A 16,361-nucleotide genomic window follows, 5' to 3' on the forward strand; every position below is an offset into this window, starting at 1 on the left:
TCAGCAGGGCCCTAGAAATGGAACATTTTTCCTGGCAAATGTTTGGACTTGTCCCATTAGTAAAAATGACAGGTATAATTAAGATAAGGTATTGTTACCTTATCTTTGCATTGTCCCAAGTTCTCTTTCCTGTATGGAGTTTGCATGTTCTCCCTGTGTTTGCATGGGTTTCGCTGGTTTGATGGTTTGATCCCTCGTCCAGACACAACACGATATGGATGATATTTTAGACGCCCCCCCCCCCCTCCCCCTCTGCGACCACATGCCCTTGAGCAAGACACCGATCCACCCCAGCTCCCCGGGCGCCCTATAAGGCAGTCCTCTGCCCCAGCCTCTCTAGTGCATGTTCATACTTTGTGTGTGTGTGTGTTTCGGTCACTGGGTAAACACACACTGGGAACAACTTGAGGGACAATTAAGGATTTGAAAAAAAAAAAAACCTGCACCCCATCACTCACACACACCACTGTGAGAGAAAGAGTGTATGTGCAAGTGAGAGAGAGATGGATCACTCCACCTTTTTCATGATCTGCCTCCTCAGCCTCCATCAGCTCACAATCAGACAGGAACTACATTGAATTACTGGGCGAGACCCCCTCTGAGCGCCCCGCCCCCCCCCTTAAAAAAAAGACTTTTTGCACAAACAACCATGTTTTATTATAACAATATTTATATTATAACAATCTCCAACTCCAACATTGCCAAAACAATTTAGAAATTAGTTATCAGAAATTATACTCTATATACATGAAAGTGGCAAAAATATACACAATCAAACATAACAGCAGAGAATAACAATAATATAAAATAAAAAACAATATAATTTTATTATTGAAGAATAACAAAAAAAAAATACAAATAAAATATAGAACAAATATTCTGATTAGCACAAATCCTTCATCACACAAATGAAAACACACTAAAGGAAATCTAATTCTAACACTATTGCAAGAACAGCAAACAAAAACTAAAACTAAAACCTGCAAAATCATCAATAATTTCATCGTATGAAATCTGCTCCCCTATTGAGTGGTTGATACTGATGACAGCAAGGCCAGTGAGCCGTTCCTGAGACATGGTTGACCTCAGGTACAACTTGATCAACTTTAGCTTTGAAAAGCTCCTCTCTGAATGAATGAAATGTGCGTTATTTGGAAGAAAGCACACAAATTAGAAAGCACACAAATTGTCCGTTCCATTTGGGAGAGACCCAGAGGTGAACTGTCCCCCGCGCTCCCCCGCCCCCCCTTTCCCTTCCTCACACAGCTTCTGAGCACTTCTCAGCAAGCAGGGGCGCCTGCAGCTGCAGGGGGCGCCAATTTGCCAATTCCCCACACAGTAATTCCCCCGCACAGATAAGTTTTTTTTTTTTTTTTTTTTCACGTGGTTGTACCGCCCCCAATGTGATGCCCGGTTCGTCCGTGCCAAAAACCGCCAGTGACTCTCTCGGTTCACTTGATATGGGAATTTGCTCCAGTCATGATTTGGCTTTCTTCGACCGCGTTTATGTTTCTTCTGTTTGTGGTGAGTACCGAAGGATCATCCCGTCTCTTTTCCGTGCTGTTTTGTGTCCCCCCCCCCCCCCCCCCACAGTTACGGTCTAACAATTATAATAAATGTCACATAATTTTATTTGACTGTAGTGCTATCCTAAAAACCAAACATTTTATGTGCGTTTAGAATGGATTATTACAGAACATTATGGTTTATAAAAGGATGTCAGAAGCTTCAGTAATAGATTATTAATTATTAAAAACTAGAAAAAATTGAAAGTTTTATTTTGTGTTAGAGGCTCTGTATTCTTACTCTGTGGGGTTTCATTAGTTTCATTTGGCTTCAGCAACACATTTTCACAGACTCCAATTCATAATATGGTAATTTGAAATTTAGTGGCTGATTTTAACCAGTACAAGTGAACACAGCAGCAAATATTAACAAATGGATTAAGAATCACAGATATACATCAGATATAATAAAAGTCCTCAGATAGACTGTGTATCTGTGGTACACAACATGCCCCTTAGACTGTGCTGGAAGCCTGATCATTTGTTGTTACTCATTTGTCATATTGTAAACTATTTATTTTGTCACCCTGAAAACTGTAAATATAAATGTAAAAGTGAAACAAAAAAACAAACAAACAAAAAAAAAAAACCACCAACAGAACATTTCAAAAGGTTGCTGCATAGGAGTATGTAAAGCAGAACAGCAGAAGTTTCTCCACTTTGCTGGTATTTACAGATATGCCTTTAATGAGAAGAAGCTGACTTTGTATGTGTGGAGCATCTGATAAAGATAAAGATAGATAAAGATAAATCTTTATTGTCATTGCACAATCATACTTTGTACAAAAGTACAACGAAATTGAGGTACTGTCCCACATCAGTGCAAAAGAAGACATACAATCACAGTGCAGAATAAAAAAAGTAAAAATAGAAAAAGTAGAATAAAATAATAAAATAAAATAAATATATTCAGGATAGAAATGTACAGTATGTAAAATATATACAAAGACAAAGACATTGTTTATTGCACGACCTGTTGTCGGAAAGGTGGCTAACCAGATTAAATGAGGCTATTTGTTAGCATTGATTAGGGCTATTGCCCTGTTGTAAAAGCTGTCCCTGAGTCTGTTTGTTCGTGCTCTCAGTGCCCTGAATCTCTTGCCAGAGGGCAGCAGCTTAAACACCCAGTGTCCTGGGTGTGTGCAGTCCCTCAAGATGCTGCGTGCCCTCTTGAGACAGCGGGTGTTGTAGAGGTCCTTCAGGGAGGGAAGGGGATGGTGAATGATTTTCTGGGCGGTGTTAATGACCCTTTGTAGTGCCTTCTTGCAGCTTGAGAACCACACAGAGATGCAATATGTCAGCACACTTTCAATGGAGCAGCGGTAGAAGACGGTCAGCAGCTCCCTCTTCAGATTGGTTCATTGTGAAGTAATTACATGTTTTATTCCAGTTCCAGGTGTTAGTTGTTGGAGGCAGTCTTGTAAGAAGAACCTTCTGTTTAATCCCTCCAGCGCAAATGATGGAAAATGTAGACTCACTTACCTATTGCCAGGGTGAGTCACTGATCTCCAGTTCACTTTCATTCTATTCACTAACTCTGAAGCTCAAACCGTTGGCTGAAGCTGACATAAAACAGTAGCCTAGCACTGAGAATCTAAATTTTCTTCACTGTGCAGCATAGCATGGACTGTGGATAATAACAATAATATTAATAATAATAATAAAGATAATATATTTAATGCCACCCGGTTAGCTCAGTTGGTAGAGCATGAGACTCGGTCTCTTAGGGTCTTGGGTTTGAACCCCACTCAATGGCACCGCCTCCCATTGGCTCACCACCCATGGGAAGTGCCATAGGACTTCGGTGCATTGTGGACTGGGCAGCAGTCGCCCCCGCGACCTGGGCCTGGACCCAGATAAGCGGCAGAGGAGCCCAGGAGGGGGTGGGGTACTGCTCTGAATGCCTCTTTGAAGAACAAAAACATCTGTGCTCACTAAAAACAAAAGTGGTTCATGATTTTTTTCTTTTCAACAGAAGCTGACCAATGGAAACCAAAACCTTGGAGTGAAGAACAATTGTTGTTGTTTTATGACTATGAGGTTCAGAGCTCCACTGCTGGCTCAGTGGGCTGCTGCAGCTTCCTGGAGTCTGACAGTGATCTGCAGTTCCTCGATGACCTTGGACCAAAGTTTAAGACACTGGCTGAAATGTGCAGTGGCAAAACAATCCCATCTGAAGTCAAAAAAGTTTTCACTCCTCTGCCCACTGCCTCCATCAACACTCAGACCTCAGTATCAAGTTTGGTGACTGTCCCACAAGTGCAATCTCCAGCTAAGCTTCAGTCGACTGTCCCCACAGTGGAGCAGACTGTGGTCAGGGAGACATCTGAGCGTTCTCAAATGGTGAAGGAAAGCACAGCCACAGTGAGGGGGAAATCACAGCCAAATCCTCCTGCTGCAGCAGCAGCAGCCTGTGTACTACACCACCACCCCTGTGCTGAAGTCAATGCACTACGTAGTCCAGCCACAGGTTCAGAACACCATGCTGTTGGCTGAGGCACCGGCCATCAACCTGCAGAGTATGGCACTGGTTAGTGGGACCCAGACTGGACCTGCTCAAGGTGCGGTCATTCAAGGGCAGATAGTGATGTTGAGAGGCAGGCAACCCCAGGGCCCCAACATGGTGCTGGTGGAGAGGAACGGGGTCCCTGCTGGGACTGTTAAAGTGCTGAAAGCCAGACCTGTCTTGTGCACTGAGGTAACCTACAGCCAGGAGGGCTTGTGGGACCTCAGAGAGTCCTGGTGGTTGGAGGGCCAACAAGCAGTGGAGGGCAGCAGGTCCAGGAGGTCTGTCCAAGAGGAGTAACACCCCTGGTTCTTAAAGAATCCTCTCCAGCAAGGGCAGCACATCCACTGGATCACAAAGCAGTGTGGTGGGTTCCTCTAAAACCATGGTGAGTGCAATGCCCACCTACCACAAGGTGATGGTGCAGGAGGTCAGAGCTGCTGAGACTGAGCAGTGGTGGAATACAACTAAGAACATCTTCTCACTGGGTACAATTCATTCAGAGTCATTTTATGGTGTTTTACAATCACTCATTACTCACTCATCAATTAATATCATTCATTGTTACAGATTATGTACACACTGTATATATATATATATATATCATATATATCATATATTCTTACCAACGTTCATATTGATTTGTTTATAAGTGGTGATGCACCAACATAATATGCCCAGTTAGAATTTGCAACAGCAACCTGTTGTTATTCACTCTTATTAGAGAATAGAACAGTGCTGCAATTTATGTACTTTTAAGTACTTTTTGGATCAATATAATCAACACAGCTTGCTTAACTCAGTCTAATCCCCCTTTCTTGACTATGGGAACCTCTCTAGGAGTACACTGGTTAAGGTAAATGGTTTTGGTTACTTGCTCTAATTTTAAAACTCCATCTTCCCTCATATGATGGTGTGAGATAACAATATAAATAAAATTGACTTGACCTGATTTTGTATTGGGCTCCTTCTCTTGGTTATTATTATTATTATTATTATAGCAGCATTGGAGGAGATAATCAACAATCTTTCTAAATTAGTGTATCAGAGCCTTGTTATTATCTCTAAAACTAACAGTATTTCTCTTCTCTTCCCTCTCACACCATGGTACCTGCAATGGTGTCTTGAATGGAATCGAGCCTCTGTTCTTATGGAATCTGGAAAGTCAAACGTTATGGTTCATATTCTCCTCATCTTTGTTTCCTGTGCCAGTACTGTGGACCTCCTCCTACCTGTACTGCCCAGGGGTTTTAGATTGGCATGGTGACCTTTGCTACATCACCACATCAAACTTCCTCTCCTAGCAGGGGTTCTTAATCACCCCAAGTTTTATCAGTATATCTGCCTTACTGCTAGTTCAAAAGTCTTGGTTTTGTCCATTCAAGTTGCTGAAAATGTAATTGTTAGTTAAGCAGGCAAGCTGGATTATATGCTCTCATCATTAACAGCCATTCACATGGTATATTTCTTCCGAATCAGGATTCTGCATCTGTGAATATTGCCTGAGGGGAAAGTAATGAAGGCCACCATGATAAGGTGGTAACTTTTGGATTGACAGGCAAACTATTTTGTCTGTTCTGACAGTAGTATAGTGTCAGGGTATCATCAGGTTGAGAGTAGCAATGAGACTGAAAAACATTCCAAAAAGGCTGGAATGTTTCCGAGGGGTTTTCCATTGGGTTATTCAAGAAAGCATGGTTAGCGTGATCTAGCATAAAGCCTGGACTTGGGGTACAAGGAACCTGTTGCAACTTACACCAACCTCTGGGGCAGGTGATCAGACAATCATGAGAGTCCTTAGATGGTAAGTAGAACAATTTATGCAGATTTGACTTAAACCGCAGATGACTTTGGAGAAGCCTCTGGATTTTATCATAGGTTGCGGTGCATCTGTCACAATTCAGTGGATCTGTGGAAAATGTTCAGATCTGTAGGGTGTACAGGTGATTTATTTAGATTTTTTGGAGTTTTGAATGTGAAATAATTTTTTGTAATAAGCCACACCCAATTCAATCAGTCATTACCAAATTTTGTGCAACAACTGATTCATGACAACTGATTGTGCAAACCAAATCTCGTACAAATCCATACAGCACATTTTGAGATACAATAAAAAAAGACAGAACAAACATTTTTTAAAAATCATCATAAAAAAAAAAACCTACTTCAGGTTTGCAGCAGATAAAGTTATCATAGAGATAAGATAAGACTTTATTGATCCCACAGCATTGAAATTTACACACGAAAAACAAGAAAAACAGGAAAAAAGGATAAAGTGCAGAAAAACAAGAAGGGTCAATGCAATTCAAGTACAAAAAAAGGGGCCCAAAAATAGCGTATTTACAATCTAAAAAAAGCTACGTTAAAGATACAAAAACATTCAAACTGGCTATATACGAATTTACATGATGATGGAGGAGTGATGAGTAGGATACTGTGGGATCAAGTCTATTGCAGTTTTATTGCCAAAAGGAAATAAAGTTCTTAGTGCAGGATGAGACTGTGGGCAGAGTCAAGCGGTCTGTGTCTAGGTAAGATGGAGGGCTAGAACCGGTGAGCCAGGAATACACAAATCCACTTGACACTGACGAGTACATAGTACCGAGTATGAAGAGAAGGCTGAGGCACAGGCACGGGTGAAACTGGAGCACAGCAGAAACAAGTATGAACAAGAGGGGAAAGATTACACTAAATAACTCATGAGTCGGACTCATAAGGGGGGAGTGTGGAGAATTCTGGCAGACAAACCAACGCCCAAATCTAGACACACACAGACGAGGAAACAGACAAACACGGGACAAACAAGAAATACCAGAAAACAAGGATGGGAGGATAGACTGTGAGCTCCTAACAAGCGGGTTCATTTAGGCAATTAAACATCAGAAATAACATACAAACCTATGTAACTCCTGGGAGTGGTAAATACCTGGAATTAACTGTTGAACTGAGATACAAAGGCTTCGGTAAAGGGGCCACAACAGTCAGTCCTGGTTAACTGCCGTGACTGACTATTTATTAAGTACATAATCCAAAGCTCTTGGAGAATGTAGCATGGCCAGGAAACCAACCAACCAACCAACCACTGTTAGAGCACTGAGAGTATTCTACCTGCGAAAAAGGAAATATAAACTAAACCGTGTCACCATCTAGTGAGGGGACTCCCAGCACACACAGCTGTGACTGGAGGCGACCACTAGCTACTATGCTAGAAAAAAAAAAGACAATTACAACCTTATCCAGTGTAAAAATCAAACCTAAAATGAACAACACTATAAACAAACCTACTTTATAAAATTATTCATAAAGAGTATATTATATATGTTGTATGCACTACTATGTTACCTGAACAACAACAGAGGCGGCACACAAACCAGCAGCAGTCAGTGTGGGCAAACTTTAATCTTCATACCAGCTCAAGATGCGCTTGAATTAGTGCTAGTGTCTGCCCCTCAGCCCATACAGATTTGAGAGTTACTAGCTTTTTTTCCATCTTCTCAGTTATTTCATGTCATAGGGAATCTCAAAAGTGTGCACAAGTTTGTTTCTCAAATTTGACTTGCATAAAAATGTAATAATTAAACATGTATATGGATCAACCAGTGAATACACAACCAGGCCAAGCCTGACATTTTGGGTGTTTTTGATTTCTGCAACACCCAGGTCCAACACTTGTCTTATCCAACTAAGTTTCTTTTGAGGGTGCATGTGCCAAATTGCTGTAGGCATCAACAGACACTGACACAACACATTTTAATTTTACCATGCCACCTTTCATCTCACACTGAACCATGACTCACAGACATGCCTGCAGGCAAACAAAAGAAAACACCACACCCTGCCTGTGCCTGGCACAACAGAGACCTGCGCGCACATTAAGCACTTATAACTGACCTAACTGACTTTTTTTTTATTACCAAGGTTAAAGAAAACAAAAACATACAGCTAAAATGTGCATTCCTGAAGAAAATGCTTACATAGGGATGTTATTGTAGTTAAAGGAAGAGACATAAACATACAAGAAAATTATAGGCGTAAGAGTATTTGTCAGATATTGTAGTCATATGACTGCTGCTATATATATATATAATTTATTTATTTATTTTGGTCTATTCTCTGTGAGGCATGAAGCTAGGAGCCTTGATTGTGTATTTCTTCAGAGAATTAGTGACTCTCAATATTTCAATATTCTAGAAGAATTTCTTCTATATTTTTGGCGATGTGGCGAGGTCCGTCACAACAAACGGAGGAGAGGTGACAGGCAGAAGTAGTGAATCTGTTTGCTCCAGCTATTTGAGTGAGTATGGCGCTGTGAATCATTTCCTGTACAGAAGTTTTGAAACCTAGGAAACCATTTCATGTAAAGCTTATGTGGTCTTGACTGTCAGACAGGTCTTACTTACTATTAATACTAGATAATTCTTATATATAAATTGAAACATCAGTGTAAGTGTAGAAAAAAGACAAAGAATAAACATTGTGGTGACTCATTCAGCATCTAATGTACATACCGTATGCTTGTATGGGAAGATAAGAATGATTGTGAAGTGTGTGAATAATAAGCCCATTGAAAATTTAAACACATCTGTCCCCGAGAGCCAGTAGAGAAATTAGCCTTACCTGACCTTCTTACAGGGCCTGCTAAAATAAGTGAGCAGGTACAAGGCCTGCTCACAACTGGAATCCAGAACTGCTTGAGTACAAGCCATGGTAGCCAAATGAATTAAATGAGATTGCAGGGGAACTGCCTGACTCCCAAAAGATCAATATGACGGACAAACTGTATGACAGTGTTGGCTGCTTTGCCCCTGAGAGTCTGCTGGCCTGAGATCCACAGCACTAAACAAAAGGAAGGCGAGTCACCTGTTGACTATTATACTCACATGGAAAATGATATGGACTCTTGTTTAGTTTCTCACGTTTTATTAGTAGTTCCTGTTTTCTTTTGAGGTCATAGCCGTTGTGTATCGTGTCTTGTTCTACTTCCTGTCTAGTTTCCCGCCATTTGTGATTGTCTGCCCCACCCTAATTGGTGTCACCTGTTGCCTGTTGTCTTGTGTATTTAAGTCTCATTGTTTCCCTGTGTCCTTGTCAGCACTGCTGTGAGGGAGGCTGGAGGGGGCAGGAGTGGATGGACATATGGCTACATGGATCATTGACTACCTCACTAACAGGCCGCAGTACGTGAGGCTACATAACTGTGTGTCTGAGGTAGTAGCCTGCAGCACTGGGGCCCCTCAGGGAACAGTGATCTCACCAGTCCTCTTCACCCTCTACACGTGAGATTTCACTTACATCACCAGCAGCTGCCATCTCCAGAAGTTCTCCAATGACTCAGCCATTGTTGGCTGTGCGTCTGAGGGGAATGAGCTGGAGTATAGCTCTGTCGTCATGAACTTTGTTGACTGGCGTCAGCACAACCACCTGTGCCTAAACACCAGTAACAAAGGAGGTGGTGATCGACTTTGGGAGAAGGACACTACCCCACATACTGCACTGATGCCCTGTACAAGAAGGGCCAAAGGACGCTGAGCAACTCCTTTAGCGGCAGACATAGAAATCCACAGTGTAGGAAGGAGTGCTACCGCAGGTCGTTCATTTCCTCTGCTGTCAGACTGTACAGCTCAACTGTCTGTGGCGGGACTGTACAATATTTTTTTCTTTCTCACAGTATCCTACTCATCACTCCTCCATCATCATGTAAATTTGTATATAGCCATTTTTTACAGTTTTTTGTATCTTTAACTTAACTTTCTTAGATTGTAAATACACAATTTTTTGCACATTTTTGTGCTTGAATTGCATGCACACTTATTGTTTTTCTGCACGTTATCCTTTTTCCCTGTTTTTCTTGTGGGCCGCCTAACAAGTAAATTTCCCCGCTGTGGGATCAATAAAGTCTTTTTCTACAGTAAAAGTCCACAACACCCAGCAAGGAGAGTGGGTAGTTATCAAGGATCTCCGAAGGAAACTGTGGCATCAGTCCCAGTGGACAGGCCCATACTAGTTGCTGCTGACTCCAAATGCCATCCCGATAGCTAAGAGGGACTCATGGTTCAGTGTATCCCAGTGCAAAGAGACAACCTAAACTACAAGGAATTGATGAAGAATCCTGTTGTAAGATTTTGGCTGCGGGTTTCATTACTGAGTTGGCCAACACAGTTGTAGTCCTCTAGCAATATGACAGCCATTCCTACAAATCCAAGAGCCTGGAACAAAATGGACTCCAAAAGTCTTCATATTCACAACATGCCCACTACCCACTGGCTTGCATTCACCTGTCAAAACTGATGTCATACTGTTATACTGACAATCAGACACCCACTCCTTCAGAGAGGAATGGGAATAAAATGTCAGCATCAAGGGTGCAAGATAGACACAGAGGGCAGAGGTAGCATGGTCAGGAGAACCCAGAATCAACTGATCAGAAAAAAAATATTTAAAAAAATTAATGGAAACCTTGAGGCTTTCACCTTTTTATAATAACCCTTGTCTCTGTTCCGTCATTCTCCATTACTTGTCTGGTCTGTGTTTGACTTTCCTCCTTGCTTAGATCCAATAATTAGTTTTAGTTCAGTATTTTGCTGGACATTCACACATGGATGGCGACGTATGTGATTACTGTAAGGTTTTTCACGTTACATGGTATAATGCAAGAAGAAAATGACACACAACAGATAAAACAAATATTTATTTATCTAGTGTAAATTGGTTCTGTGGTCATGTGCTCCCAGAACCTTTCCCTTCAAATTCTACTTATGTAGAACCTTCTGAGATTCCCACCAAAAACATAAACATTTCGGTTCTCACCTCACTATTATCACTTTTATACTACCTATTGATAATTTCTAACGGCTTTGAGGCAATGAGGCATTAATAGCCTTCTAGTAAGTAATGGTATAGGAAAATTAGTATAGATTTTTATAAAACAGAATTTTCAGTGTCTGCTTTTGCTAATTAAACCATAAAATACAAGTGCTAAGATCATTCGTGTATTTACTCCCCTTCTGATTGTTCTTGGCAGGGTAGTTGGAGGAGAATAGACCCCATTGCATATTAAGATACCATTTGACCCAAACAATGGCAGTGAACCAGAGTTGTATCATATGTCAGAATGGGCCCCAGGAAACCCATATGGTGAAAGTGATTTAGATGAAGAGTTCTATAAGCTCTATAAAAATGCACAACTCCGGGTCTGACAAGTGAAGCTGATGCAGAAGTGCCTTAAAGTGCCATACCACTGAGGGCTGCTAGGAGCTGGCTTCAGAATTCCAATTCCAATTCAAAAAGCATCAGCTTCTCTTGTGAAAGTCAATAAATTTTCATTTGCTTCATTTCCTGCCTTCTGATCCGTGTTCTGGTGGTCCTTCTGAAAATAATTCCCTAATTATTTAGATATTGGGCCTCAAAGAGTGGTAGGTTCGTGGGTGTGGCTGGTTTGATTGACATGCCTGGTCTGCAGTGATGACAGGCTTTTTCGATGAGGCTACAGGAAGATCATTCACCAGTGAACTCCAGTTGCGTGTATTGTTTTGATACAATAGCATTGTAATTACTGTTATTTCTCTTTATTTGTCAGTGGAGCAGGAATTTTCCACTGACTGCTGTTCACCTTAATTATGGCATGTTCTTCTGTTAGTTGCAATGACAGACCCAGACAGGTTTTGGTATTCAGTTTTTTTGCAAGGTTTATTCACACAATGTCATAAATATAAAAAGTTTTAAGTGTGTCCTTATGTACACTGCACAATGTATAGAAGACATTTGTCATGTAGGAGTTTGTTCATTTAATACTGTAAGTTTATTTATGATAGTCCTCAGCTGAAACATTCATTCATTCACCTTTCTTGACAAGCTAGTATCAGATCACAATGTGATCATTGTGATCTGCCATGTATTAACTAAAGTGTTTTTCTTGTAAAGTAATTCAAAAAGTATCCACACTGTGAAAACTAGACAAAGCAAGACCTCATGTATGGAGCAGTGTATTTGGTGCCATTAATCTGGTTGAGGAGAAGGGAGACAGAATGGGCAACATCACCACAGAGGTTGATCCAAAATTCTGCAGTGTACTGACAGGAACTAGGAAAAGAGATCATATTTCTTCTATGCTAGCTTCTCTACACTGGCTTCCCATAAAATCCAGAATAGAATCAAAATCCTGCTCCTCATCTACGAAGGAGCTCATAGAACCTTATTACCCTCCTAGAACACTGCACTCCAAGAATGCAGACTTATTGTGATTCCCAGAGTCTCCAAAACTAGCATGGGAGGCAGAGTGTTACCAATCTTCAGTAGGTCCAGGAGGCTGACACCCTCTCCACATTTAAGAGTGGCCTAAAAACTTTTCTTTTTGATGAAGTTCATAGTTAGGGCCGCATCCGATCTGCCCAATCCATCCCGTATTTATGCTGCTATAGGCTTAGACTGACGGGGGAATGCCCATGATGCAGTTCTCCTCTCCCTCTCCATCTTTATGCATTTATATCTGATTAGTAACTGTTACTAACTTGCCATCTTCGCTACGGCCACCTAAGGCCCCCATTACTAGTCTCATTAATTATTATTATTAGTCCTATTTTAGTCTTAATATCATTATATTATTTTACTATTGTTATTGTAAGCGTTGTGGGTGTGGAGTTGTGTGGGTTCATAAAAGAACATGCAGACACTGGAGCTCTTTCTCATTGAAATAATGAACATACAGAGAATGAAAACACTGTACTCACAATATGAACATTACATATTACATAACTTAGACTAACTGGGGTGTGGCACATAGAGTGAACTGCTTCATTAACATGGATTATTGAACTGTCAATATTACCTCTTACATTATTGTTAATCTTATTAATTAATTCTAATTACTAGTCCTATTATTGCCTTCTTCTTATTATTGTTATTAGTCTTTTCATTTAGTGTTAGTATAAGTATAAGAGATTGGGTTTGATCTTGGTTACTAGAGCTAGTAACTAGATTTTTAAAACCTGTCCAACTCTACCTACACAAAAGAAGCCTTGTCCTTTTCTTGAAGACCCTGATAAACATGAAATCCCAGAACTTATATAACAATAACAAGACATTCTGGGAGCTTCCTTGTGTATAGAGGGGGTCTGCAGGTGACAGATCTCATCACAGAACAGGAGAATGGGACGCTGCTGGTGCAGCACTGTGCACAAACTACAGACTCAAAAAACTGACTGACAGTGCCAGGTCTTGTTGTCTGCAGTGAAATAGAAGCTTAGCTGGAGAGAGAGAGTGACAAAAACTGATCATTGCTCACAAAGATTGAATTTAGAGTTACTTATATTCTCTGGGCGTAACACCATCTGCATGGTACATGGGATTGGCACAATTATGGCAGTCACTCATTAATGAGTCTACTCTCACAATGATGGGAACAGCTTTCACTGTAGAGGCTTGCAGAGGCATGATTTGAGCTGAGAAGAATTGCAATGTTTAAATCTGCCAAATCCCTAAATTACCTGTTTAGTCATGTTAGGTTTAGTGAATCCAGAACATTTACACACCGTGTCCTGCGTACAGGTCTATTTGACACATAAATGAGACACTGCTTCAATATACTGCTTATGATGATACAGGGTAACAGATAAAACCTGTCAGTTCATGTAACCTTATATTTATTTAATGTTTTCAAGAAGTCAGTGTGAACACAGACCAGAACTAAAGACAACAATGTCTTATGATTTTGTCTGTCTTTCAGTCAGATGAGCCAGGACTTTGATACTGAGCTCTGAAACATGTAAATTTCTGGAACACCTAAATATGAGGGAAGTATTCAATTCAATTCAATTCAATTTTATTTATATAGCGCCTTCCACAATCAAAATTGTCTCAAAGCGCTTTACAGAGACCCAGAGTCTGACCCCAGAGCAAGCACTTAAGGAGACAGTGGCAAGGAAAAACTCCCTTTTAACAGGAAGAAACCTTGAGCAGAACCTGGCTCAGATGGGGGACCCTCCTGCCGATGGCCAGGCTGGGTGAAAGGAGGAAAAGGAGGAAGATAGGACAGCTAGGAATGGAGGAGAGGGGGAGAAGGACATGCAGCATAATACAGACAATGGACAATGTTAGAGGGTCAGCATTTAGATTACAGTTAGTGAACAGTTAGTGGATAATGTGTGCTCAGCAGATTACAGTTATGATAGGAAACAGAGCACAGAAACAAAAAGCTGTCATGATTGGTAATTATTTACATTACAGTCTGCAGAGAATATTAATCCAATATTTATCTGTAGCAGAGTGGAACATTAAACGTGTTAGAAATGGATCATTGTAAACAATAAACAGCAGCAGGTGGGTGGGATCACCATAATGCCCTACATTATGGTGATTTTTCCTATTATAAACCTATTAACAAAAATGTCTATTAAAGGGGCTAAGGGTGCTTCACATGTAACATCTAAATGAGTATGAGGCATAAAAAAGTAGAAAAGCATTTTATCTGGTACAGACTGGTTGCTGATTTTTTTTTCCTTTTGTAATAACACATTTTCTCAGTACCTATTCTGTCTACTGTACAGTTAAAATACTGTATTACTGTGTAGCAGTTGATTCAATTCCATTCAGAGGTGCTTTCTTTAATTTAATCTAAATTTAATCTTGGCATGAAAGTTTGAAAAACAATATTGCCAAAGCATCAAAATACAATTGAGCCAGGTTCACTTAGTTCATTTAGTTCACTGAAATTTGTAATTCCAGAACTGAATTGAGCGCATAATATTTCAGTGACTGATTTGCAATGTAGGATGAAGTGCAACTCTGTCTGAACCTTGCTGGACATCTTCGAGTTTGCCGATTTGTGGAAACGGAGCCTTTGCTTGAACGGGATCAGCTTCTGACATTTAAGAGATATTTTCCCAATTCATAATCTAATTCATAACTGTAATTCATAACTGTAATCTGCTGAGCACACATTATCCACTAACTGTAATGTAAATGCAGACCCTCTAACATTGTCCATTGCCAACCCTGTTTGTATTATGCTGCATGTCCTTCTCCTCCTCTCCTCCATTCCTGGCTGTCCTATCTTCCTCCTTTTCCTCCTTTCACCCAGCCCGGCCATCAACAGGAGGGTCCCCCATATGAGCCAGGTTCTGCTCAAGGTTTCTTTCTGTTAAAAGGGAGTTTTTCCTTGCCACTGTCGCCTTAAGTGCTTGCTCTGGGGTCAGGCTCTGGGTCTCTGTAAAGCGCTTTGAGACAATTTTGATTGTGGAAGGCGCTATATAAGTAAAACTGAATTGAACTGAATTGAATAATCTTGGTTTAGGGACAGATAATATTCTAATCTACTTTGGCTTTTTTTTCTAGTGTTTTAAATAAGTTTCTCTTCAAAATATCTCTTAAATGTCAGACATAAAAAGCAGAGGCTGATCCTGCCCAAATGGGACCAAATGGAGCCAGTTAAGAGTACGGCTTTGGACTTTGGACCAGCCTGAGATCGGAGGGTCGTGGGTTTGATCCCTCGACCAAGCGCAAAAAAAAAACAAACCCAAAAAACGGATATGGTAGTGGTGAAGGAGACGCGCATCCCCTGCCTCTGCAACCATGGCTGTGGTGCCCCTAAGCAAGGCACCAATCCACCCCAGCTCCCCAGGCACCTCACTGGGCAGCCCCCTGCCCCAGCATCATTAGTGCATGTGCATGCTTGTGTGTGTGTTTCGTTCGCTTGGTGTGGGCAAAATGCAGAGAGTAATTTCCCCAGGAGGGATCAATAAAGTAATTTAAAAAAAAATACATGCATAACACAGACACCCCTCCTCATATCATCCATGATATTACTATGAAGATCAGAAAAGGTAGTATTTGCAAAAACCCTCAAAGAAACGGCCCCAGGGACAAAATCCATCCACCCATTTCTCTACCAAAAGCTTTAGAGACCATCTCAGATGTCCTATTCATCATCACCCCCAGGTGCTAGAGTCTCCCCGACCTTTTAGCTGAAGGGTGAAAATCCTGAATTCATGAAATCTATCAGACGTTGATGTTCTGACAGAAACATGGTGTCAAAATGTCAAAAGAATCTTCCGAGCCTGACAGAGATGAATTACCTCCCTGCTGCTTTGATTTACTTTGGAGTCAAGGTTGTTTCGATGGGTGGTGATTGGCGTGGTAAACAGGGGAGTCTGACCAAAGCACATGAATGTTGCCTTGCGGGTCAGTGAATCAGGTTCAATTCCTGTTGTTCCATCCCTATGTCCAGTTAGAAGAACATTTCCCCATTTCTGAATGGTGACTTTGAAAAATCAGGGTGTGGAGTGTTCCCCTGATGT

At 41.0% G+C, this 16,361-nt stretch overlaps 1 protein-coding gene across 3 annotated transcripts; it reads left to right on the plus strand.

The window, feature by feature from the left end:
• Positions 1–1,463: 1,463 nt before the first annotated feature.
• LOC121182898 (desmoglein-2-like) lies at positions 1,464–4,995 on the plus strand. Of its 3 annotated transcripts, XM_041039533.1 has the most exons (3): positions 1,464–1,524; positions 2,956–3,058; positions 3,541–4,995. In XM_041039533.1, the coding sequence occupies exons 1-3, from the start codon at positions 1,480–1,482 to the stop codon at positions 4,059–4,061; spliced, it is 669 nt and encodes a 222-aa protein (XP_040895467.1). In that variant the 5' UTR covers positions 1,464–1,479; the 3' UTR covers positions 4,062–4,995. The 3 variants fall into 3 exon arrangements, 2 of the variants coding, with proteins under 2 accessions (XP_040895467.1, XP_040895468.1); XR_005894171.1 differs by lacking the exon at positions 2,956–3,058 and having other exon boundaries at positions 1,467–1,524; XM_041039534.1 differs by lacking the exon at positions 1,464–1,524 and having other exon boundaries at positions 2,448–3,058.
• The last annotated feature ends 11,366 nt before the right edge of the window (positions 4,996–16,361 follow it).

Source organism: Toxotes jaculatrix, chromosome 6, assembly GCF_017976425.1.
Source record: "Toxotes jaculatrix isolate fToxJac2 chromosome 6, fToxJac2.pri, whole genome shotgun sequence".
Classification (NCBI taxonomy): domain Eukaryota; kingdom Metazoa; phylum Chordata; class Actinopteri; family Toxotidae; genus Toxotes; species Toxotes jaculatrix.

What these genes read in the sequence shown, in the direction of transcription:
- LOC121182898 (XM_041039533.1), top strand. Translation starts at nt 1,480, where the DNA reads ATGATTTGGCTTTCTTCGACCGCGTTTATGTTTCTTCTGTTTGTG. An exon ending in TTATGTTTCTTCTGTTTGTG is followed by an intron (nt 1,525 to 2,955) that starts GTGAGTACCGAA and finishes GTTTTATTCCAG; the next exon opens with TTCCAGGTGTTAGTTGTTGG. An exon ending in CTCACTTACCTATTGCCAGG is followed by an intron (nt 3,059 to 3,540) that starts GTGAGTCACTGA and finishes TCTTTTCAACAG; the next exon opens with AAGCTGACCAATGGAAACCA.